This window comes from Brachyhypopomus gauderio, chromosome 18, assembly GCF_052324685.1.
Source record: "Brachyhypopomus gauderio isolate BG-103 chromosome 18, BGAUD_0.2, whole genome shotgun sequence".
Lineage (NCBI taxonomy): Eukaryota > Metazoa > Chordata > Actinopteri > Gymnotiformes > Hypopomidae > Brachyhypopomus > Brachyhypopomus gauderio.
The window spans coordinates 13,743,201-13,770,610 of NC_135228.1; the positions used below are offsets into that span (position 1 = coordinate 13,743,201).

General features: G+C 44.6%; 1 protein-coding gene across 1 annotated transcript; it reads right to left on the minus strand.

Moving 5' to 3' along the window:
• Positions 1-130: 130 nt before the first annotated feature.
• apbb3 (amyloid beta (A4) precursor protein-binding, family B, member 3) lies at positions 131-27,197 on the minus strand. The gene is made up of 12 exons (XM_076980064.1): positions 25,975-27,197; positions 19,333-19,520; positions 13,348-13,421; positions 11,579-11,630; positions 10,760-10,906; positions 10,479-10,606; positions 6,874-6,988; positions 4,352-4,439; positions 3,410-3,493; positions 2,586-2,701; positions 2,237-2,416; positions 131-2,122 (listed from the first exon to the last, which is right to left on the minus strand). Exons 1-12 carry the CDS (start codon positions 26,021-26,023, stop codon positions 1,898-1,900), a joined length of 1,446 nt encoding a protein of 481 aa, XP_076836179.1. The 5' UTR covers positions 26,024-27,197; the 3' UTR covers positions 131-1,897.
• Positions 27,198-27,410: the final 213 nt, after the last annotated feature.

The window sequence follows — 27,410 nt, forward strand, 5'->3', positions numbered from 1 at the left end:
TAAAATGCTGAGAATTCAGAGGAATAATCTGGCTGCAACTGACATTTAGTTTGTAAATGTGATTATTAAATATTAAAATGACCACACCAGAGGAAGAACAAGAGTTTCAAGCAATTTTATTCTTCCCACCCAAACCACTACAAGAGTAATCCAGATTGATACATTGGTGCGAAAAAATACTATCAACATAATATCAATAATGATTAAAAAAACACTCCATTTTACATGACATCCTATATCTGTGCTAAAGAACTGCAAATATATAAGAAGGATATATCTTTATAGAGAGTATAAAGAACAGAAATTAAACACAGGATGCTACATGTCTAGATTATGAGAGTATTTCTAAAAAAATTCTCCTGACAAGGCGCCTTCGATGAACAAATCGCTTACATCACGAAGGTGTGGTTCATTTCTTCCCATGCTTTCACTGGTGTCTTAGCAGTAAGGAGACCTGAGTTGGTTTGCCATATAACATGTCTTGAGGGGAAACAAGCAGTTGCATATATTAGTCCTATTGACACGGGGACGTTTCTGTAGTGCCATTCCAGGGGTGTATGATTGGCAAAGCAACACCTCAGGTGCATCAAGGTCAAGTGTCACCCAAAAGCCCCACTTTTTAAAACATTTGGTCAAAAGGTCAAGGTTTAAGTTGCCATAGCACAGTACTTGAATATTCTGTGTCTTAGCTTTTTTTACTTAACATGGTTCTACCATAGTTGCTGTTGTTCTAATAACGTGTTTAGCTCATGCCAGCTGTGTGGTCCTTTATTGTTAAATGTTCCAGTAATTCCTTGGCCATAACTGATAAAGCTCTCTAATTATATATTTAAGGAACCCTTTGCAAAGCCTCACATTTCCAGGAATGTTCAGAATCATGCGATTGTGCCACTAAGCTTCAGGGATCACGGGGCAAAAGCATTCTCAACAATTCATGAAGATCTTGGATCCCAATGTCCATGTGCAAATGATGAAACAGCTCACCAGAAATAGAACATATCGCTGATCTGTTGTGGAGAGATCTTCATTAGAACACAGCTAACGTGGGTGTGGGACGTTTGAGTGTTCCATGGTTGGCCTGATTTGCTATTTGAGGTGACCGTATGTCAGAACATTGGGCATCACCCTTTGTCAAAGCAGGATGATGGATAATAAGTCGACAGAAATCAAAGCTCCTCTGACTGAACACAAGAGTGACCTAAACAGAAAACCTCTAACCTCTAAACATTTATCATAGCAGAATTTGGTCATTATTCTATACACTTATACAGGTCAAGAAAAATTCACATAGTTCCATTCAGTTCTGAGCACTGAATGAACAGATTATTGCAATATCCTGCTGTCCCAGGAGGTGTTCTAGAGGAGGGGTTGACACACATTTCTACTACCGCAGCACTGATAGCGCCAGCTGCCGTCTGAACTACGCTGACCTAATGTCTTGATTTTCCTTGTAATAGTTGGGAATTAGGGCCTGCCTAGAACAAACTGGTCCAGGGTCAGTAAGAGGACGCCTCTTACTAGGACCGGTTGCTCCTCAGCGTATGAGTAGAGTGTGTAAGCACAGCACCATGGTGTTTTCGTTTTGGAGCGGTTCCGCTGCAGCCAGGTGTACAGTACAAGCCCATGCAAACATAGTGCTCGCATAATACCACTGTGCTTGGGTTTCTCGTTTTCTGTTAAAGACATACCGTGGAGAATATGCAGTGATCTCTAATGTAAAATGAAACCAGGAGCTGGTTTCGTTTAGTCGTAGGTTTTTCCTTTCATTTTGTGTCTCATTCATCTCCTCCCGTTCCAGTCCTCCTGTCTCCTTGTACCTCATGCTAATCACCCCCATCCCAAACTCGTCGAGCACCCCCTCCACCCCACCCGACCCTGAACTCGACCGATCGGGTGCTCAGGGCGCGGGTACAATGGGCGGTTTATTTCGAAACGTCTCGAAAAACGCTAGCATTCCCTTCTTTACGCTAGAGGAGGCCAGTTTGGGTGCTGCATGTCCTTGGTTACAGGAAGGGAAGGGGACACCATCCATGGAGTTGGCACGCTTGACTTTGGAGTTGGCTCGCCACATTTTCGACCTTGGCGGTGGGGTCTGTGCAACCAAGCACTTCTGGTACTGGACCTGCAGAGGGCGCCAAACAAGCAAAAGTGGATGCTATTTTGCAAAGCCTCATCTTCTAGTAGTCATGTTCAGTACTACCAAAATATTCCATGGGTAGACTTCAGTGCCCCTTACCATACAAGCAGCCTGGACTGCCTCAGATATGATTCCTGCATCAGGTTCACACCAGAAGACGTGGCACTCAAAGCGCTGGGTGCCGGCGTCCACTATCACTGCAAAGGTGTGTGAGTCTTGACCAACTCCAAGGAAGGTCAGATAGCGCACTTGGCACTCCCAGAAAGGATCCTCGCCATCCTAAAGAGGAAAACCAAACACAGTAAGGGACAAAAGAAACAGGTCTTGCATTCAAAGCTGTTTTCTGACAAATATTTCACATTGGTACTGAATGGGTTTTGCTAATTCTGCTAATGCTTTTTGGGTTCTCTCATTGTGTGTCTTATGGTGATGATCAGTCTTCCTTTACCTCTCCCCTCCAGAGGGACAGCACCTTGTCCGATATGTGGATGACGATGGGTTCCCACTCATCTCTGTCTCTGGAGTGTCGGATGCTCTCGATGGCCCTGTTTAACACCTCCATCCCTGCCAGCATGAAAAAAAACATTACCGCACATAACATTACATTACATAAACTCATCATTCAGGATGATAACGTAAACAAATGCATTCATGTTTGAGTTCTTATTGAATACTGACTCATTCAGTGTCCTCGGTGTCACTCAATTCATTGACAAAGAAACGCGACTTACTGAACCAAACACACACATAAATTTGCCAGTGAGCTATAGCTAAATCTGTTATAGGTTACTAATATTAGCCACCTACATTTATCACCACAAATCTATTCTCACGTTGTGGGAAACACTGGCAGTTGATTGGAAGGGGGGGGGGGGGCGGGCTTTAGCCACAGAGGGGGTGTGGCTTTAGCCCGGCTGTGCGGGCAGGGCCAGGAGGGCACTACGAACACGCTGACCACAGGGAGACGAGGAGCTCCTCGCCACGTGACTGTGCTTCTCCGCAAGGAGACAAAGGAGGCACCTCGCCGTCATGGTGTTCTCCACTTAAGCTGCTGAGATGCTGTTTCACCACTAGGGCGGCGATCTCAAACATGCCCATTCCTTCCCTCCCTAACACAAGCCTCTCATGGCTCTGAGCCTGCAGCGACAGATTGCAAATGGCTTTTCATGGCTCGGTCCTGACCTGATCGCATGGGGGTAAAGATGTCCGATTTAACCTGGTAGGAAGGCATGGATTCATTAGAGCTTTAGTGTGATAAAAACGTACACTCACCCATTGCTCTTGAGACAGGAAGATTACCGACGTACTCCACCTCGAATTTTTGAACCTTTTGCCTCACTGCATCCAAGAAGTTGACTTAAAAATGCACAGAAGATGGATAACTGCATGTATATGTGCACGCAAGTGAATCGTGAACATAATACGCAGAGGTGAGCATTCCAGGTTCAGAAAGTAAAAGTCCTTCCCAGGATTTTATTCAAGCTTGCTGGATTTTCTAATACCAGGTAAAATTAGTGGAATCAACACAATCCAGGAAGCCTGAGTATAATCCTGGTGAGGACTTTTACTTTCTGAACTTGGAATGCCCACCTCTGATAATACGACTCAAAACCAAAATAAATGCACGTTTAAGTGGGTCTAGAGAGACATTCCAGATATACACAACATGAAGACCAAGAGAAATTTCCAACAGGTCTCTTGAAAAACACCAGTAGTAAATGATAGCCAGGGATATAAGAAAATTTGAAAGAAAATGAAAATACTGGGTCCAATGATTAAATATGCATAAAAATAGCGAATAATTGTAAAACTGCCCACAACTGGCTGTCCTCTAAAACTGCCTGTACAAGCAAGAATAGCTACACTAGGGAGTCCGCTACCAGACCTTTTATTACACACATTTAAACATGCGCATGAGACTCTCTAGAATTTCAGAAGGCTCGATGGTCTGATAAAACTCCTTAGACCTTAACGCTAAGCACCATGTTTGGCACAAACCCAAGGCTGAAAGAGCACCAGGTGTGGTGGTGGCAGTGTGGCCCTTCTCTTCAGCTGGGACACTAAAACCCCGCTGAAGCCGGCTGAGAGACACCGCGTGTGTCAGGCATGCATCAGTAGGGCTGGAGTCTCTAACTGTACCTCTAGAAGCCACAATGAAGGTTTCTTTGTTTTTTCTAAAGTTGGTGGGGAGTGTAATCTGTGTGGGTCCTGTACCTTGGTGAGGCAGGTCCTCAGGGGAGATACTCTCCATCGTAACAGAACGTACCATAGATGGGTGCATAGCCGCCTTCTCTGCCATGATCTGAGGAGACAAATAATTAGGGGTCAATATACACCGTATGTCTGTAAGGACACAGAACTGTAGGTTCTTACTGCCTATTTTCATCACAGTGTTATAACAAAGGGCTGAAATGGGAATCTCATGGTCTCCAAAATTAAAACTACATGTTGTCAGCTGATTGACATTGTGTTGGACTTTCAGTCATTATTTTTTTATATAAGACGGGCCAATCTCATAACGCTTTCCATATCGCTCGCCTACTGGCAGGTTTGGCACACCCTCACACAATGCTTACCCAGGGCTGGAGACCAAGAAGAATTTGTTCAGTTATGTAGCCACATCAAGAAATCATGTGCGGCTCAATGGGAGATTCAGGTTCATGATTTGTAAATATGCATTAGCAACTGCTATACAAGGTAACTATTCCAAGTGATCAAGGTTGGAGTTTTTGGCTAATGTTTCTAGGCAACTTCAATCAGTTTGTAGGCAAAAATCAGCAACTTACAGTTGTGATCAAATTTATTCAACCCCCAATGCTGCGAAGGGTTTTATGGAATTCAGTGCACATTTGTAATTGTGTTCATAATGAAATCTTACAAGGACTTGTTAAAGAACTAAATGCAACTAAGATAGCATCAATTTTTTTTGTCATAAAGTATTAAATGGCCTTTTTGTGATTTCTTCATTGACACAATTATTCAACCCCTTTACGACTACCACTCCTAAGAACAGAGGTTCATTCCAGTGTTTTCCATCAGGTATTGAAAACATCTGTGGATGTCAACGAGCAGCAATCAAGCATGATAAGCACCAATTAGGCAGATTTAAAAGGACTGTGATACTCAGCTCCTTCTAGACATCTACTGGTGTGTTTCCAAGCATGGTGAAGGCAAGAGAATGGTCCCAGAAGACAAGAGAAGAGGTTATTGCTCTTCACAAGAATGGCAATGGATATAAAAAGATTGCGAAGTTGTTAAATATTCCAAGAGACACTATCGGAAGTATCATTCGCAAGTTCAAGTTAAAGGGCACAGTGGAAACGTTACCTGGTCGTGGCAGAAAGAAGATCCTGACCGCGACTGCTGTGCGCTACCTGAAGCGTAATGTGGAGAAAAATCCCCGTGTGACTGCTAAGGAACTGAAAAAAGACCTGTCAGATGTGGGCACTGAAGTTTCAGCTCAGACAATAAGGCGCGCACTGCATAACGAAGACCTCCATGCCAGAACGCCCAGACGCACCCCCTTGCTGACTCCAAAGAACAAGAAAAGTCGACTGCAGTATGCCAAAAGTCATGGGGACAAGCCACAAAGGTTTTGGAACAGTGTACTGTGGTCAGATTAAACTAAATTAGAACTGTTTGGGACAATGGACCAGCGCTATGTTTGGAGAAGGAAGAACCAGGCTTATGAACAAAAGAACACCTTGCCTACTGTGAAGCATGGCGGGGGGTCAATTATGCTTTGGGGCTGTTTTGCTTCTAATGGTACAGGAAAGCTTCAACATGTGCAGGGTACCATGAATTCCCTTCAGTACCAGGAGATCTTGGAGGAAAATGTGATGGAGTCAGTCACAAACCTGCGGCTTGGGAGACGTTGGACCTTCCAACAGGACAATGATCCGAAGCACACATCCAAGTCCACTAGAGCATGGTTGAACATGAAAGGCTGGAACATTCTAGAGTGGCCATCGCAATCACCAGACTTAAATCCAATTGAGAACCTCTGGTGGGACCTAAAGAAGGCAGTTGCAGTGCGCAAGCCTAAGAATGTGACTGAACTGGAGGCTTTTGCCCATGAAGAATGGGCTAAGATACCCATAGGTCGCTGCAAGACACTTGTGTCAAGCTATGCTTCACGCTTGAAAGCTGTCATAACTGGAAAAGGATGTTGTACTAAGTACTAAAAAATAATGTCACTAGGGGGTTGAATAAAACTGATAATGATGTGAGCACAGTAAAGACATTTGTGGTTATTCCATCATAAATATTATGTTATGTTTGTCTAATTTATAAGTGCCTCTTTGATATAATTGTAAATAAGATGACTGAAATGATCAAAATCAATGTCAAACTGGCCAAAACACTTTATTTCAGTGGGGGTTGAATAAATTTGATCACAACTGTACATCACCGTGATAGCGCTAATGGTTTTGTTAATCAGCTACAGGCTCACTGTTACCCAAAACTGACCTCTGGCTGCCATCCCAGCTGACTGAAGCCAATACGCTCGGATGTTTCTGAGCTCTAAAAATAAAATGGGTCCATGCAGATGCACACAATGCTCTGCGTTTCTGAGAGAAATACGAGGACCCGTTGCCCTCTTTCAGCTACTACAGTGAACAGACACATGTTTTCCCCTCAGTGCAGCGGTTTGATTGGGTACTGTTGGAATATGGTGATCCACCTCCTGTTTTGAGCCCGAACACCGGCACCGCCCCGCTGGCGCGAGCCCTCACCTTGGAGCACATCTCGTGCAGGGCTGTAGCGATGGTCTTGGCAGGCGCGCTGCACCGGAACACATGGCATTTCAACAGGCAGGTGTCCTTATCGCTGGCCACGAAGGCAAAGTCCCTGCGGTGGAACAGCAGACCACAGCACAAGCTCACACACTCAGAGATCCGCAGGCCAGACGAGAGGTGTCTCCACTCCCGGAGATCTACCGGCCCGCACACACCGGCGCAGAGGAGCATGGCTGAGCGGAGATCTTCAGAACGAGGGTTTACGCACCCCTCGTCTGAACTGGCGCCGGACAACATTCACAGACTGACGAGGAGATGTTAAAGACAGGGGAGTCATAATTGGTAATTTCTAATTAAAAGAAATGAATGCCAGTTAGACTTGGTGCAACAGACCATTTGAACTTGCTAAAACTGGACAATGTAAATGGACTAGATTATACAGGTTCTTGTTTAATACAGAAAGTGGTGCTTATTTAAATTTCATTTATTTGCAGAATCCAAATTGTAGAATCCAAAAGAAGAATACAAAAGAAGTGAGACAAACACATGTATGTACGTGTTTGCGAGACAAACACATACATCTATTAGTTATTAAATATAACTATTATTACATTTATCATTTAACTTTTATTAAGCTATGCTTTTTCACCAAGTCTACCGTGACACCATTACAGTGAAATTACACAATTAAACAATCAGCATACCAAGAAACCCCCTTTCCAAAATATCTTTAGGGCGAAGTAGAAACAGAGCAGACCCGAAAGGGCAGTTGTACAGACCAAGCTGTACAGCAATCTCTGACACACTCCAGGTCACCGTACCTGGAGGCATCTGCTATTCACTGTAGGTGTTTACATTGACCTCTGGCTGCCACTCTCAGCTGATCCAAGCCAATACGCTCGGATGTTTCTGAGCTCTAAAAATAAAGCGGGTCCATGCAGACAGACACGATGCTCAGCTTTTCTGAGAGAAAAGATAAACACGATGACCCGTTCCCCCTCTCTGAGCCAGCACAACAGACAGACCCGCGCACAGAGGCCATGTTGGCGGGGTTCTCGCCAGCCCACTGCAGCTCGCACAGGTCCGGCAAGCTGTTTAATGATTAAGGAATGGGGTCAAAAAGAATAGCATATGAGCTGAGAGAGAGAGAGAGAGAGAGAGAGAGAGAGAGTCCATCCTCCAGAAGACCAGGCAGTGAAGCACCACACAGGTCCTCTCCAAGCCTCTGTCTGAATGAACTCAGAGATCTACAAATATGCAATTCCCAGTTCTCAACAGATGGAGATATGAATTGCCATCACTTTGAAGATCTACTGTAGAATTAGATACAATATGCACCACACATTGTAAGCACTCTGACAATTCAGGCTGTTTTCCTCAACTTTATATTACTGTCAGATTTAACAACAAACAATATATCAGTAAATCCTCTTAGCTCAAATTTCCGATGTGTACACTAAAGGCAATTGCCTCTCATAACAGGCATATGACAAGCTGTATTTTGATTTATATCAAGTCTTTCCATCACTCATCATATAGCAATAGATTCATTCCCATAGCTAAGGGCAAAAAGAATAAAATGGCTGAAAACTCGTGATGGCCGCAGGACTACGCTGGATGCTCGTTGCCAACACTGCATTCACATTATTAAGTCTGACATGGCGTCTAGCCTAATAGCTACTCTGATCCCTTTATATTGTTGCACCAGAACATTAAGGCTAAATAAATGGGCCAGTTGTTATTTTGAGGCATATGTTGCGACAGTACAGCTGCTGTTTGGTGTGTGTGTGTGTGTGTGTGTGTGTGTGTGTGTGTGTGTAGAATTGTACAGATACTAAAGTGCTGGTGCTGCCTTAACAGAGAAACCCACACTGCTGCTAGAACTTAGTTCAAGAGCATTGGTGTGACTGGGTTTGTAAACGTGACTCATCTTCTTCTGCTGCATGCAGTGCATCTCTGGACTCCTGGTGCACGTTCCTGCTCGTCCTACATACTGCGACTTGGAAGTTCAGGGACGCTTTGTCCTGCTGAGACGTTTTGTCAAAGTTTGCGATCTCGAAGAAGGTGTAGGTCAAAGAGTTCAGTTGCGCAGTGGCGATTACGTTTCCGGCTGTGGGTGAGGTGTTCCTTTACTCTCTGACAGCTAATCTGTGCCTTTGTTGTGGGGGAAGTCAAATTATATAAGTTGTAAGAATATATAGTTTCATGGAACTAGAGCTGGCCTTCATGTTTCCAGTCCTGGTGATGCCACAAGGACTCAAAAGCCCTAATGCTCCAGTCTTCTCAAACCAACATCTCCGTCCCTCTCTGCTGTATTAAAACTTAGCCAATTCATTTACATATCAGTGTGTCCTCTATGTGTCTCTGTAGGGATTTAATCAGTGTGGCTTGTAATTAAATCTGCATGGATTTGCCAGGAATCACGTCGGCAATGGCCCGATGGGACCTGGTCTATAATGAATTATATCCACAAAACATCAGTCACTACTGCTGGATCTCTGATTGGTCTGTCATGCTAAAGTCATTTGCATTCGGGGGAGGAGGGGGTGGAGGGGGTGGAAAGCACCAATCATATCGCGCATATACTGGTAGACAGGAGCATAGAGGATTGGGATGTTGAGAAATTCAGAAAGGGAAAAGGTTCTGAGGACATGCACAGGAAAGAGATCAAGAGCAGAACCAGCACCACCATTCCCTAATCTCTACTTGACCTTGAACAAGCAAAGATACATGAGGGAAAGCATGACGGTAGGTAATGAGAGAACTCCATGAGACCATGAGAGACGACATAACTACTCAGGAGCTAGACGTTAGGCTACATGATATGCAAGCCGGCAACGTCACAAATGACATGTTCGATTGATCTGGTTAAGAAAGTAAAGGGTGCGGTAATTACCTGTCTCTGTATTCACGAGTGGCGGTTTAAAAAAAGAAAGAAAGTTCATTGTTAAGTGTGTATTTTTTAAATAGTGAGGAAAAAAGCATAAATTGTTTTATCTGTGCAACTTCTTCGCCTTAAGATGACCTGTTCCTATGGAAAATTCAGATAATCCTAAAGTATATCTGAATATGAAGGCAACACATTTTCCCAGACTCATAAGTGAAAGCAAATAGCATCATCTAAGCAGGTCACGTGACTCTGGCTGGTAAATATCAACGGGGAAACATGGAGCAGGTTTTTCCCAGAAGCGCTGTCGACCAGCACCAGAAATAGCAGCGCTCTGTTTCAACCCGTGCGATCACCTCCCGCAACAGCCCGACCAATGGCATGGAGCAGGCAGTAGAAGCCACGCCTCCAGCCTCCAGACCCGCTCTGCTCCCAGAACAAATGGCCCTTGACTCGGCTGCCGTGGAAAGAGGAACTGCAGCAGTCCAACACGGGCCACGCGGGCCAGCCGACTCCGTCCTCTTCTGTTTCTCGGTTTCGAACGCACAAGGACGTTTGATCGTTTTAAAAATCTATACCGGTTTGACAGTATCAGCTGAAGGCATGGTGGGAATAAAACAATGTCAAAAATGATGATAATAATAGTGAATAGTAAGTGTTAGTAGTGAAGAGGGAAGCGGAGGGCGTGGAAGAGAGAGGGAGGTGCAGTGCTGACCTGCCATTGTTGCAGCCCACCCCCCACACACGGATGTTTGCGATGGGCTGGCAGTGGATAAGACTACGGTCAGCGGGGTCCAGAAGGCTGAGTGTGTCTTTCTTTAGCACCATCATCATGTCCTGACCCTTAGTAGGCACACACACACACACACACATATATATACACACACAGAATTTGCCACAAGGTTGAATACTACACCATGAACCGTAATGAAGGAGTAGATTATGAGTATATTAAGGGAATGCAGATGAAGGGTGGAGCAGGGTGGAGGTGCCCACCTCCCCCCAGGCCCCCACTGCGTCGCGGCCCTCCGCCTTGCTGTGGGAGAGCTGCTGGATGCAGTTATTGACCGCCAGGCTGCTCCTTCCTGGCGCTAGCTCCTCCTCAGGGATCTCCACCCAGCCCAGTGAACGCACGGCGAAACACTGACACACACACACACACACACACACACACACACACACACACACACACACACACACACACACACACACACAGGACATGACGGAATTCTGTTCTCATTTGTATCCAGTAAATCTTATTTTGAAACTTTTTTGTACTGTATTGTCACTGGGACACAGGTTACACAAAAAGAAACGCAGCAGCTAATATACTGGTAATACTTGGCATCTCTGAACAGTTTGTCCCAGCAACGTCCCATATAAGAGCATTTCGTTGGGGCCATTTGTGCTTGTCGTCATAGTGACCTGTATCCTCTTACGCCTGCTTAATGGAGCCTTGACCTTATTATTGCCTCTTTCATACTTTAGAGGTCATCCATACATACAAATCCATGCATACTGGTGTACACACACACACAAACACACGCTCGAGCACAGGCACCCACACACACTTGAGCACAAACATATGCTTCAATGACATCTCCACTAAGTCAACCCTGGCTTGGCTGGGCACGGTTTTATATCACCTTCTCATGTACTCTGCCCTCTGTAGTCTGTACTGGAGAAGCGTTTGTATTTTTACCCTCTGCCTCTGGATACATGTGATATTCATCTCATACGCGGCAGGGCGGCTAACGGCACAGGCCCTAGAGGGCCGTACATACGGAGAGAGGGAGGCTCGGCCCTGAAGGGTACCTTGGAGTCAGGGTCCATGAAGGTGCAGAAGTAGTCTTCTTGCCAGGACACTCTGAGAGAGGGAGAGAACACACAAGCACGGGCCTGAGGATCAGCACACATGTTCTTCTGTGCTGCAAAAGGAAGTCAGGGTAATTGCACTGTGTTAACCATCCATCCATCCATCCATCCATCCGTGTGTGTTGTTTTTATGTGAGCATGTGTGTGTGTGTGTGTGTGTGTGTGTGTGTGTGTGTGTGTGTGTCTGTCTGTCTTCCACACAGGAAGCACCCTGATTCTGAAAATTGGAGAGACCTCACACACACACACACACACACACACACACACGGAGGTGCCTGAATGACAGTAGGGCTCGTGTGCTGCCGTGAGCCTGCGTTTAATGAGCGAGTGCCAGGTGCTTCTCGCCCTCAGGTGAGCGAGTGGCTCATGAAGCAAGGAGGTGACGTCACTACATCAGTTAACACCACGGACTTTTAATGAAGGACCACACGAAAGAGAGACGTTCAGAGATCAGGGAAAGTTCATCTCGCAGTCTCACTCACGGATGACTCATCTTCTGCTCCCATGCTACAGTAGCTATACACACACACACACACACACACACACACACACACACATGCATGCACACACAACACACATGGATGGATTCACAAAAGCAATGCTAAACATATACTGTATATACTACATGCTTATGCATCTGTATGCTAAGGACAAGCCCATGGGTGATATTCAGTAAACATATGCAATAAACCAGGCGTACTCAACTAAATTTGTCCGCGGTCCAATTTTGGCAGATACCTTTGACCTGAGGTCCGGGGGGGGGGGGGGGGTTTGTGGTGTTTTGTCCGAAACGATATGTGGTAGAAACACCCCTCAAAACAGTGGAATGGACATTTACCTGACCAATTTTAATGTTGCTATGTGTTTCAGGTTTGAAAAGTGCTGGAATTTAGGTTAAAGTACTTTATAATGCTTGAAATTGTAACTACTTGGTTTCACAACAAATATGTCTGACTGAATAGTTCTCTTGTATTAAGTTAACAAATACGAGCCTCTTGTAATTCCAGGACGAAACATGAGAACGTGAAGACGTGAAGATTGGGCGTTTTTTAAAATAAACAACCATTAAATAATGTGATAAAAAGCGAATTATTTCGAGTATATGTATAAATATTTAACTTAATTATGTTTAACATGCTGGGAAATATTGAAATGGACCTTGAAAGTGACGTACAAGTGCTTGAACTCCACCTTATAAAGGTGTATGAACCCTGAAAACGTGACTTTGTTCATTGCGCTGAAGCGCGGCGCGAAGTTACAAAATTCGAGAGGTGCACGACCTCGCGAACCGACAGCGCGCGAGGCACTCGCGCACACGCGGAGCCTCAGCGATTACGTTATTTTCGCCGCGCTGACCCTCGTACACTCGTGACGGGGGGCGCGAACGTAAGTTGTTGAGCGGGGTGGCAAATGTACACTCGTGACGGAGTGTTTTTTCAATAGCCCTGAAATAAATGTTACGGTTTTGTTTTGGTCCGTATCCAGTTAATCAGGAATGAGATTGGGTCCGGACAGGACTGCGTTCGGGTCCGGATCCGGACCGCGGTCCGCCAGTTGAGTACCCCTGCAATAAACAGTGCTGAGAGAGAGAGAGAGAGAGAGAGGGAGAGAGAGAGGAAGAGAGAGAGAGAGAGAGAGGGAGAGAGAGAGATAGAGAGAGAGAGCGAGAGAGAGAGAGAGAGAGAGAGAGAGAGGGAGAGAGCCTTTACCTGTCACTGAGGGAGGCCATGGGGCTTCCTGTTAGTCTACCTCTGGACTCACACCTCCCTTCTGCTCCAGTACTCTGAGAGAGGAGAGGGGTTTTACCGCAAATGCACACACACACACACACACACACACACACACACACACACACACACACACACACACACACACACACACACACACACACACACACACACATCAGAGATTCACACCACTACATAGACTCACACACGCACACACCCTCATAGCATGGATTCTCACAATCACACAGTCATGCTTGTGCTTGCTCCATCACACTCACACACTCACGTCTTCACAACCAACTCTTACTCACACATGTACAAAACAGGTGTATCAGTAAGTCACACCGAGAATTCCCAATGTGGGTGTATTTTGGTGTTGATGTATTTTCTGCAAAAATGTCCTGAATTTGTAATGTTTTTGAGTTTTTTTTTTCTTTTTCTTTTTTTTTTAGATATCTTACGAGATATCTTTTTTACTTTTAGATATCTCTGCTAGCCCACCACTCTAGGCCTTAGACAGTCTCCTAAAATCCTTATCCCATTGTAATGAAAAGTTATTCAGATTTTATTATTACTGAAAGAAACACGTGTTTAGTACTACACCTGAAACTCCATGTTCCAGCACTTCTATACCATTTCCATACCATTCCCACATCATTCCAATTCCCATCAGATAGCTGAATATTTCCTCCACTTTTCTCATTAATATCAATTCTGTCCCATCCTTCCACCCTAAGAGTCTATTAAGCTGCAATAATCTTCCTCACAGAACTCAGCACCAGGTCCCTATGGTCATCCACTCTCCACCTGTTATTACTGAACTCCTTAAAGGACCTCTGTGAAATAGCCACATCTCCTAACTCACATCTCCTAACTCACATCTCCTAACTCACATCTCCTAACTCACATCTCCTTACTCACATCTCCTAACTCACATCTCCTAACTCACATCTCCTAACCCACATCTCCTAACCCACATCTCCTTACTCACATCTCCTTACTCACATCTCCTAACTCACATCTCCTTACTCACATCTCCTAACTCACATCTCCTAACTCACATCTCCTAACTTATATCTCCTAACTCACATCTTCTAACTCATATCTCCTAACTCACAGACTCCATAATGACAGACAGTTTGCTCCCACACCACTGCACTTTCCATCCAGGACACTTTCCATCTACGATCAGAAACCATCACCCTGGAAACAATCTTCCTGCTTGCCTTTGTCTTCAGATATGTCCAACCCTGCCTGCCACCCAGGTCTCAGTGACATCAGACTGACATCAGACTGACATCGTCCGACAAATACAGCAAATCTGATCAACTAGGCCAAAGAACTTTAGTCTAGATGTTCTTCTCAACTTCCATCTCAGTCTACATGAGATGCTGGAACGCTTTGATTCAACCTGCAGCCCCTGTGTGCCATCTGATCCCAAGATGTTTCCACTGATGTAGAGGCAAAGACTTGTGAATCAATGACACAAATCCCCAGTTTGTCCGTATGAACATGTCACAGAGCTGTGCAGAGTGTTCTACACACAACACTGATTTAAGTCCAGACATACCTTGCTATTGACCCAGAATTTACAGTTTTTCTCGATTGTTAACACACTAATACTGGTAATTGGGACACAATGACCACAACATGTAACTATTGCACCAACCCCCTGAACCAATTCTACTAAACTACAAGCACAATTCCTGCTTTACACTCAAATTGCAGTTCTAAAACACACTTTTTTCAAAACACTACACACAATTTTCTGCATTTGGCATAATTTTCATGAAGTAAATCTCTTGTTTTCACAAGGAACACACTGTTATTCAAAATTCTAAAGTTAATTGTCCTACTATGCACACTGACTCATCATATCGGCAAACACCTGTCACACATGTGTACAACCAGCAATCAGAGCTTTAGCATAAAATGGCAAAAGCTCTTCTGTTGGTGGTGAGCTCTTCTGTTTTGGAGCAATGGATGCCAACAGTGAAAACAGAGGGAGAGCCAGAGGAGTGAGAGCAAGAGGAGGAGGACGAGGATGAGGAAGGCCAAGGACCGTAATCTCTGATGAGATCCCAGCCACTTTGGTTGACCATGTGGTCTATGGTCTAACAATGAGGGAGGCTGGGCAAAGAGTACAGCCAAATGTGAGTAGGTACACTGTAGCATCCATCATCCGGACTTTCCGTAATGAGAACAGGTAAGAAATCAACTCTCAGTAGGAAACTGCAGTACTGCATATCAATACAGTACTCAATGAGTACAGTATTGCCTGTGGACTGTTCTGTAGGACTGTAAATATAAAGTATGTTTCAAGTATTTGGGAAATGTATTCCTACTTTGTATTCCTACACAGTATTTACAGTATTTTACTATTTGTATTGCAGAACTGAAAGGTTACCAACACGAGGTGGATGGAAACGTCTTTTGTCTCCTGAACAGGAAACTGAAATCCTGAACATGGTCCTAGAAAATAATGCCATAACATTATGGAAAATACAAAGAAAAATAATAGAAAACAACGAGATATTTCAAAATATTGATAGGGTGAGATTATCAACGCTGGACCGTGTCTTGCGCAGAAATAATCTGAGGATGAAGCAGGTCTACAGGGTGCCTTTTGAACGCAATTCAGAAAGAGTGAAAGAACTGAGATATAACTATGTGCAAGTAAGCCCTATACAATCTCACAACTGATGTATCCCCTCAACACTGTATAAATTATACATATTTCAGTATTGTAATCATAATGATTGTGCTTCACAATAGTGACTCCTCCATGTCTATTTCTGATACTGTCATGTGTGTTTCAGAGAATCTTTGAGCTAGAGGTAGATGCAGTGGAGCACCAATTCATCTTCACTGATGAGGTTGGATTCAACCTCACAAAAAGACGGACGAAGGAGGGGAAGGAATATCATTGGCCAGCGTGCCATTGTATGCAACATAGTTTTTTTTTACTGTAATTGTAACTGTATATAGTAAACTCTTCTGTTGTTGTGTATGTAGACCACTGTATGTGCAACTTTGTGTTGGGTGGGATGTACACTGTGTACATTGCTTTTGTGGGAAAAAATAAAATATATTTGTTACTGTATATGTGTGTTCTGAGTATAAAAACACTATTCTAAAATATTTTACAATGCACTTATGTATTTCCTGTCTGTAGTAAGTGTAACACTGCACAAAAAAGGCCTAAGTCATTATGATGAATGGAGAAGAAGTGTTTTCCATTCATCATAGTGTTTTACATTGAGCACATCAGTGTTCAACCAGTTGTTATAAATGTCTATTCATATGATGGTTTGTGTGTGTCATCTGAGAACAAAATACCATTTTGAGAAGATATAATATTGTTCTGACTGTAAAGTTTCATTTTGAAAGAGAACTGAGGGGTTTTGCCCATTGTGTGTGTGTTTTTCTCAGTGGTGGACGAAGTACACCAATTATGTACTTGAGTAAAAGTACAGTTACCTTGCATTGAATATTACTCAAGTAAAAGTAAAAGTATTCACCTCAATTTTTTACTTGAGTAGAAGTACAAAAGTATCTGCCTTCAAAAATACTTAAGTATTAAAAGTAAAAGTAAAAACCTTTTTTTTCTTAGCGTCACATCAAAACCCCTAGGCCTACTCGATCAAAAGGTGAACAGGAAACAGTGCCTTACATTTGCCTAGCAAACACAAAATACACAAAACTAGCCTATATTATCCTCACAACATTCATCTCCAAACTTTATCCATATTAATAATTCACACTAGAAAGGTAGACAAGTGGACAAACAGTTTTATATAAAAACATAATTCACCACCAACAGAACAATAATTTCGAACTGGCCACTTCAGTCCAGCTTGGGGGACTTTTTCTGAGGTTCTACGTTGTCCACCACATGGCGGGACAGGGAAGCTAGAAGCTCTAGCACCTAGAACTAGAACTGTGTGCAGCCCTACCAACTGAACTCATAATATTAAACTTGGCCAAATAATTAATAATTATTAATATAATAATAATCACCTAGAACTAGAACTGTGTGCAGCCCTACCAACTGAACTCATAATATTAAACTTGGCCGAATAATTAATATAATAATAATCAGTTGCCAACTCTCACGCAATGAGCGTGAGACACACGCATTGACTGTCTTTACCAGAGACCGTTTTCACTCGCACTACACTTCACATACATCCGATTTCTCACACTGAAAAAAAATCTAGTTTATTTACCTCTGATCTACATCTATGATTCAATGAGTTACTAGTTCGCTGTGGCGCCAACCACTGGCGATCGATCGCGATATAACGCTTAATTTGTGTCCAACAATTTACACTCGCCGCCACCCCCGCCAACATTTTACACACAGGCCGCCGCCCCGCCCCCCAACCCTGATAATAATAATTTTAATAATAATTTTAATAATTTTGCTTCGCTCATATTTACTTGCCTTCGCCTCCCTCATATGAATAAATTGTGAAGTTCGCTTCGCTTGGCCAAATTCGCGTGTATGTGTCCCCGGCTTTAACGTTTGATGTGGGAGTCTCCTGTGTTAAACTGGCGCTTAGCATCTCCACAGATTGCAATTCGGGTACTAGCACATTGCTTTGGATAAAAGCATCTGTTAAATGTAGTGTACTTCAATGTGATATAATTAACCGGGGTATATAAACCTACTAATCTAATGGTGAACTTACTTCGATGTGTTTTTTCAAGTTTGACAGCGAGTTCATAAATGATGACAGCGATGTGTTCTTCGGAATGCAGAGGAGGAATACAAATAATTCTTCTTTTCGAGGAATACAAACACTTCGGCTAAATAAGGCCGGGGTGTTGGGGGAAGACATCTGTTGCAGCCATGTCAGATCCTCAGCCATTTAGCGTACAAATCTTAATCTCTTACTGAGCGCTGATTGGTTATAGTCTGTGACATGGTACACTTTTACCTTTCGGTATTTTATTAAACGTTGATTTAAAAATGAAAAAGGAACGAGATGTTTCTGTAAATGTAACGAAGTGAAAAGTACAAATTTTCGCTTTGAAATGTAGTTAAGTAAAAGTATAAAGTCTTACCAAATAAAAGTACTTGAGTAAAGTACAGATACATGGAAATGTTACTTAAGTACAGTAACGAATTACATTTACTTAGTTACTGTCCACCACTGGTTTTTCTGATTTGTGTGTAGAGTTTTGAGAGTATGAGGCATGCTGTCAGACAATGTGTGTAAACAATCGAGAAAAACTGTAATTTCTCCTCCACATATTTGGGAACTATGACTCAGCAATTAGATCACCAATATCCCAACCTGACTGTTGGCCACCAGTTTCACCAACTTAACGGCTTTTCTGATATGACTTACAGATGCACACTTTCTAGTCTGCTAGTAAAATCCTAGTCCACCTTCTGGCTCCCTCTGGATAAAGAATGCCCTTTTCTTCATGAAGTTAAAAAAGATCCGGTATTTCCTGTGTGACTCTGTCAGGAAATTCACCAAACTACGGCATAATACTTGAGTCACCTGCCACTGCCTGACTGCTGTCTGCTTTCCTCCGCTGCCCCAAAGCCTGAAGTACTTCACTATTTATTTATTTATTTCATTTTTACACAAGAACGAGTAGTGTAGTGTAGTGTAGTGTAGTGTAGAGTAGTGTAGTGTAGTGTAGAGTAGTGTAGTGTAGTGTAGAGTAGTATAGTGTAGTGTAGTGTAGTGTAGTGTAGTGTAGTGTAGTGTTTTCACCTTTTCTCTCCTCTTTATGTGACATGTCTTACCTGCCCTTCAGACGCTGCATTATTTTACTGCATGCCATGACATTTATACATTTGATTCATTATATATAATATTTGATATAAACAAATGACAAAAACATGACACCCTGAATAAAGACCCTGAAGCGAGGGGGGGGGGGGGGGGGGTTGTGGGTGAGGCGCGGGGGCAGGCGGGGGCAGGCGGGGGCAGGCGGGGCACTCACGCTGGGCTGGTGTGTGGTGAGGGCGGCGCTGACACTCTGCCCGTCCTCTTCACCGCAGGAGGGGTGCTGCCACTGCGTGGTGCCCGAGGCCACGTGCCAGTAGTAGGTGCCAGCGCTGTCCCGTATGGTGCGCCATCCTGGAGGCAGATCTGAGTCTGGGGCCAAGCTCTGATCGTTCCAGATATCATCTTCAAGAGAGCAGACGTTTAAGGCGGCTTTATGCCATGCTACTGTACTACTATAGTTCTTTATAGTTCTACATTTTGCTAGTTCCACATACACACCCTGACCTGTGTGGGGCAGTATTTCATATCTAGTTTGAGCCTTTCAGTCTAAACATGAACAGGAAGTCAGGAAGAGAACTGCAGAAAGATTATGCACTTCCTCCATGTTCAGGTCGAAGTGTCATGTTCAGATTATAATCGTATTATTATATTGAAGCCACAAGCGCACTTTGTGCCCTTCATTTCCGTGGAGACAGATGTGAAAATATGAAGACATTGAGCACAGAAAAGGGAAGAGATACTGAATATGAATAGACTTCAAACATGTCACAGAGCGAGTCCACCCACAGGTGCCCACACATACGCAGAGAGAGAGAGACAGAGAGAGAGAGAGAGAGAGAGAGAGAGAGAGAGAGAGAGAGAGAGAGAGAGAGAGAGAGAGAGAGAGAGAGAGAGAGAGAGAGAGATCATTGTGACAATTTTGGTCACTGCCACTACCAGAAGACCAAATAAGATCACCATCCGGTCAGTGAAACAAAGCCAGAACAATCTATCCCTTATCCAGAACTATCTACCCCCTATCCAGAACTATCCCCTATCAAGAACTATCTATCCCTTATCCAGAACTATCTATCCCCTATCCACAGCTATCTATCCTCTTCATTTCCCACTCATTCGCAGTTCCTTTCTCGATTACACACTCAAACACACACACACACACGCACGCACACACACACACACACACACACACACACACACACACACACACACACACACACACACACACACACACACACACACACACACACACACACACATCATTGACTCAGTCAGGGACACATCTGGGACAGAGCCACTGCAGACGGGAGTGTTGTAATATGCCTGAGCCTTTACCCTGAATCAGTGATTAAGCATGATGCTAGACCATTCCAGCCACGTTCCAGAGATAATGCAGTAGGTACAGTTGACAGCACAGTAGTGTGTGTGTGTGTGTGTGTGTGTGTGTGTGTGTGTGTGTGTGTGTGTGTGTGTGTGTGTGTGTGTGTATACATACAAGCAAGTAAGCAATAATGAGAGCAATAATGAGAAATAGGTCAGTCTTAGTATGTTTCCTTGGTGCACAGTGACGATATCTCAACACCATAATGCGTCCCCCAGTCTAAAGGCATGAGAGAGAACCCATCCTCCTGAAGACCAGGCTGTGAGCCACCAATGTTACTACACTGATAACTCACAAACATCTGCAATTTCCAGTTCTCAGCAGATGCAGTTATGAATTGCCTCCATTTTGGAATTATACCGTATAATTAAATATAATACATACCATGCATTGTAAGCTCTCTATTCATTCACAGAGCAATTATACTACTGTTACATTTAATAACAAATAATATTCCAATAAATCCCGCTGTGGTAAACTCATGATGTGAGCACTGAAGGACATAAACAGAATTACGCAATATCTGATAGAATATATACACACGGTTGGAGAGTTCAAGACTCCCACTACCTGTATATACAGTAGCACATACAGTAGCTACACACACACATACACACACACACACGCGCGCGTTTAAATAGAAGTTAACATGGTTCCACTGATCACACAGAAGGCCTTTGTTCCTCATAAGGCTAAATGCCGCAGCAGGTAAGACAGCTGGACAAGGTAAACAAGGTGGAGGAGCTTCGTTTCTGTGGAGAATGGAGAGTTCTGGCACAGTGTTGTCTAGCAATTAGGTCATCCTGAACCGTGGAGAGCAAGATCTTCACCCCCAACGTTAGCACCTCCAAACCACCTCCGTTCAGTTACTGCTAATTCCCTTCTCACAGACAAGAGGGAACGGGGATAGCAAATGTGCTTACCCATCTACCCACACACACTCACACACACAAATGCAAAGCTCTATTACATAATCCCTATACCTCGATAATAATCCCTGAATTACACGGTGAACACAGAGTCCAGCTACTTTTAATGATGAATCTCCTGTTCATTGTATCACCTCATCCCATCACTCTTATACTGGGATGTATAAGTGTGTGTGTGTGTGAGAGAGAGAGAGAGAGAGAGAGAGAGAGAGAGAGAGAGAGAGAGAGAGATTGTGTGTGTGTGTGTGTGTGTGTGTGTGTGTGTGTGTGTGTGTGTGTGTGTGTGTGTGTGTGTGTGTGTGTGTGTGTGTGTGTGTGTGTGACCGTGTGTGACAGCAGGAATCCATCAAAGCCCTGATCAATCTCCTCTGTTTTTCCATGTACTCACACAGACTCTCTTCCCCCAACAGCCCATAATAACTGTTCTGTGTTGCCATGACGTTTTGAGTATTTCAGGCCAGCGCGTCGTTTGTGGCGTCAGCAGGCAGTGACAAAGCACAGTGTGAGAGAGCCAGTGGTAATGGCACACTCCACACTCCACACTCCACACTGCACACTGCACACTCCACACTCCACCACACTCTCCCCATTCCAGCCCAGCACAAACAAACGTGACATTTATACAATAACAATGTATAAATATTAAAACATCTCATCACTGTCCCCGATCTGACCCTGCAGTACCTTCATCTGCTCAAATGTTATTTATTTATTTGTTTATTGCAGAAATTATGCAATAAAAGATTTCCACTTTCAAAGTCGTGTACAGATTCATTTCCATGTCTCCATGTCTTATTAACGACAATCGTGACACAGAACAAATCCGAATGCGCCCTTTGTGAAGACCTTTTGAAGTGTGCGGTCACCTCCAGCGATGCGTGTACCTAACGTACTGAAACACGACAGTGCCCAAGCACACAGCATCGGTGTTCTGAGGACTGGCAAAAGCCGAGGAACGCGTACGTATGGCCTGAAGCTGCAGTCTTCAGCTCTGCAGAACATCCCAACATCCCAGTGACACAGGAGCCCGTGTCCCAGGGATGTGAAGAGGAGTGGCCAATGTCTTTATGACAACACGCTTCTCACTCATCACTTCCTGTTTAGACACTGCACTGGCTGTTACATCCCTAATTCACACAATGCCTTGCTGCTTTTCACACAAAACAGTAATTTGACAGTTCATCTTTGAGGTGGTTATGATATGAACACCAGCATGAACTTGTACAACCTTTGCTGCATCAATTACACACGCATACACATGTTCAAAACACACACTGGAATATCTAAATGCAAAGCGCTGTGTATTTTAGATCTGTGTATCTCTAATAATAGGCTGTATTAATCACCAGAGAAAGGGAGAAAGAGAGAGACCGGAAAGGAAATCTTTGTCATTTATTGATGATTTGCAGCAGGAACCAGCATTGCATTACGGTCATGCTAGTGGTAAAAACCGACCACACAAAGTACTCTAAGATAACGGACACAGTGAGCGAAGGAATGAGAGAGCGGTGGAGCACCAGCGTGATGGGCTGTGGTGGTGTCCAACTCCTCTTTATCCTCCCACCTCACTTTTGAGAACGTGCGGCTATCTTGGATCGCTTTGCCAAACTAGCTGATGCTCAAGAGCTCCCAAGTGGCCAATCAGGACTCACTGCCCGAGTTCCTAGGAGCCCACAAAGACAGCTGTACCTGAGACAGCGCGATCACGCTGATTGCAGTAAGGGACATCCTATAACACCCCCACCCCCCACCCCACCCTTTTGCAGCCACTGAATCGCCCCAGGCTTGGTAGTAGTGGCGCCGGGTATCAGCAGAACAGGACCGTCTTGCACCATTAAGGCCGGGTAGCCATTATGGATAGAGAGGTTTAACCTCTTCAACTCCTGATTTATTATTTACATATTAGGTTTCAGGACTGCTATGTAGCAATTACTGTTCATTAACTGCTGAATACTGAATGTAGTATGAACAGTAGCTGCAGGAGTGAGTATGGGGAGGGTGGCGGTGCAAGAGCCTAAAGAGACTGACCTACATGTAAGTGATAGTAGGACTTCTAAGTAAAGACCATTAGGACAATAAAGAGAAGCCTAAAGGTCCATTAAAAGCACCATTTACCCACCCTGATGAGGACGCCTGTATCTGGAGGAGCGTAATCTGTGTAGTGGTGTGTGGTAGAGGTCAGATTGAAGGGATTAAGGGGCGGGATGAAAACACCAATCTGCCTTCATCCAAAGGAGAGAGGAGAGGCAGATGGTTCTGCACCTCCTGGCTCACATCCACTCTGGACTGGTATCTAGCACGAGGGCTAAACTCCACCAGGTTACCAGGACAACACACCACCAGGTCACCAGGACAAAACACCACCAGGTCACCAGGACAAGACACTACAAGGTCACCAGGACAACACACCACCAGGTCTCCAGGACAACACACCACCAGGTCTCCAGGACAAGACACTACAAGGTCACCAGGACAACACACCACCATGTCTCCAGGACAACACATCACCAGGTCACCAGGACAACACACCACCAGGTCACCAGGGCAAGAGACTACAACGTCACCAGGACAAGACACTACAAGGTCACCAGGACAACACACCACCATGTCTCCAGGACAACACATCACCAGGTCACCAGGACATGACACAACCAGGTCTCCAGGACAACACACCACCAGGTCTCCAGGACAACACACCACCATGTCTCCAGGACAACACATCACCAGGTCTCCAGGACAAGACACTACAAGGTCACCAGGACAACACACCACCATGTCTCCAGGACAACACATCACCAGGTCACCAGGACAACACATCACCATGTCTCCAGGACAACACATCACCAGGTCACCAGGACAAGACACCACCAGGTCTCCAGGACAACACACCACCAGGTCTCCAGGACAAGACACCACCAGGTCTCCAGGACAACACACCACCAGGTCTTCAGGACAACACACCACCAGGTCTTCAGGACAACACACCACCAGGTCTTCAGGACAACACATCACCAGGTCTCCAGGACAACACATCACCAGGTCACCAGGACAACACATCACCAGGTCTTCAGAACAACACACCACCAGGTCTTCAGGACAACACATCACCAGGTCACCAGGACAACACACCACCAGGTCTTCAGGACAACACATCACCAGGTCTCCAGGACAACACATCACCAGGTCTCCAGGACAACACACCACCAGGTCTTCAGGACAAGTCTCTGTAGGGAGGGAAAGCAGCGTCTGGGTTTAACTTCAGCAGTGCTCTTCCGAAAAACACCTGCAACACCTTAAGTGATGTAATTAATTTGGAAATACTATCCTCTTCCCTCTCTCTCTCTCTCTCTCTCTGTCCTAGCTATTCAAACTATCTTATCGGTAACAGTTACCTCTCTCTCTGTTTCTCTCGGTCTCTCCTAGCTGTGCAAGCCATCTTAAGGGCAACAGTTACCTAGACAACCACCTATGATTTGACAACTACATGCCCCTACATCTTAAAGCACACTCTGTCGAATCACATAACATTTAGCATTGACTCATGTATCTGTGTGTTTGTGTGCAGGCATACATGGTCTTCAGGCCACAAACACTGAAACACTGAGATGTGAACACATCTCTTAAGTTCCGGTCCAGCAGTTACATGAACCTGACAACAGTCTCTCTGTCAAGCACAGGCATCTATACTCACAGCACATAGCAGAGATGTCTGCTGTCTCCAGCCACTGCTGCCCAGCTGACAGGGAACACAAACCACGCCAAACATGGAAAGTTCTAAACATTATGTAAATGGGATGTCCTTATAACATTATATGTCTGTGGTTAACGTGTGGTTTGCAATTTTAGAGGACTGTATTCTGTCAATTTTAGACATCATTTAAAAAAATAAAACTGGTCACTAATTAGCATTCCCAGAACATTCAAACTGCAATGTTCTGAATACATTTTGGAACATTTCCATAACCAAAAAAAATGTTCCATGAGTGTAACATCTGTATTAATGTAATATTCCTATAAGGGAACAATCTTGGAGCATATAGTTGTTTACTGGGTTTATGTCCCCAAAGTGCATTACAAAAACACATTTCATTGGTCTTTTTTGGAGCCAGCATGATCATTCTGAAGACTGGGAGTGCACAGGTGGCCTACAGTGATGCGTAATTCACACACACTTGCTGAGTTACGACATGACATCAGCCAAACCGCCGAAGCGTGGGGCAGGAGCCATGGCCAAATGCAGTCACCGGCACCGGCACCAGAACCCATCTCATCTCTGAAAACTTGTCTCGCCCAAGTCTCTGCATGCGAGGTGGACGACTCAAGTGCTGGAATGACACAGCACCCGTGTCACTTACTGGGTGGACAGGAGTGAGACAACAGCAGTCAAACTCAAACCAGAACAAGGACTCAGCCTTGTCGCACCTTCCGTCCTCCTACTCGGAGACAAGCCAACGGTGAGACAAAGTGAGACAGAGAGGGAGGGAGAGGGGAAGAGAGAGAAATCAAGGAGAGAGAGAGAGAGAGAGAGAGAGAGGAGCAGTGTACTCACCATCATAATTGACTATGATGATGGCAAGCATATAGTCCTTCCCCAGCATTTTCCCGGAAGTCCTGCGAGCTCAGTCGAGACACATTCCAGTCTAAAATGTCCCGCCACCACCGACAAGACCGCTCGCCCACACACGCTCACACACACACATACACACACTCACTCCGGCCACTGCCCACAATGCCAAGCAGCTGGGGATACACTCGCATGTCAAGCTTATCACAGGGTCTCCGATCCTCTTGTCCTCTCTCTCTTGTTCTTTTCTTCTTTTTCCTCACTCGCTCTCTTTCTGCCTTTCTCTACCTCTTCTCTTCTCTCTCTCTCGCTTTCCCAGTCCCCTTCCTTTTTACGAAGCGTGTCCCCAGCTCCTCCACGGTCTGGGCTCTCAGAACAGCACCATCTCGTCGCCGTGCCGCTCGGCCTCTCCGGCTGCAGTCAGAGTGATGTTTATGCTCCCCCTCCTCTCACGCTCTCCGGATGGTGCTCAGTAATGCCTGCAGCTAGCCTGCCCCTCCCTCTCCCTCTCTCCTCCTCTCTCCTCCTCTCTCTCTTCCCTGATGCTGTTTGTTATGCCTTAAGGATGGCTCGGCATTCGTTGGTAAAGGAGAGCTCAGCAGAAAGGCTCCTTACAACCACACAATTCACAGTCCACCCTGAATTGGCATGTGGAAGGTAATCAATACACTGTTAAAAAATTAATGTTCATGTACTTTGTGTTTTATGTATGTAGGTAATATGATTGCATTCAATTTCAATTGTGATATTTTCATGACAAGTGGAGATTAGTGACAGCAATCTGGCCCACAACGAGAGAGAGAGAGAGAGAGAGAAAGAGAGAGAGAGAGAGAGAGAGAGAGAGAGAGAGAGAGAGAGAGAGAGAGAGGGGAACTTCAATCTGTGAAACCATAAAAAATGAAAATCCTCCTTTTCCCCAGATTTAAAATTGTAATGTAATTTTGAAAAGAGGTTGTTGTTTAAAGCCCAATCAAAAACAAAATGCTATGCAACAGGAAACATCTTTAAAGGTTGCTGCATAAAATATATGATCTACTTGACTCTTACGTTGAATAAGTATTTATGCAAATGGTTTTTTCTGTGTCTGCCTAATCTCTCAGACCCACAGAAGAAACGGGAACGCAGACAAGGAAGTGAAAGCGAGCTCCAGTTCTTGTTCTCAAACTAGAAGTGAAGATGCTGATGTCTGGGGGGGAGGGGAGAGAAACTAGTCCACCTTAACACCTCGTCCAGAGTCCGTCATGGACCAGTCTCCGTTCTGTTGCTGTAGCAACCAAGGTTCCACCGCGAGCGTCTGTTCTCTGTAAGGTATATAAGAGGAGCGTGATGCATATTGTCCGTTGTATGCAATAATAAAATACATTTTATAACGACTGGACGTGGCTGTGTTTTTTACGGAAGTACTCATGAGTCACCAACAA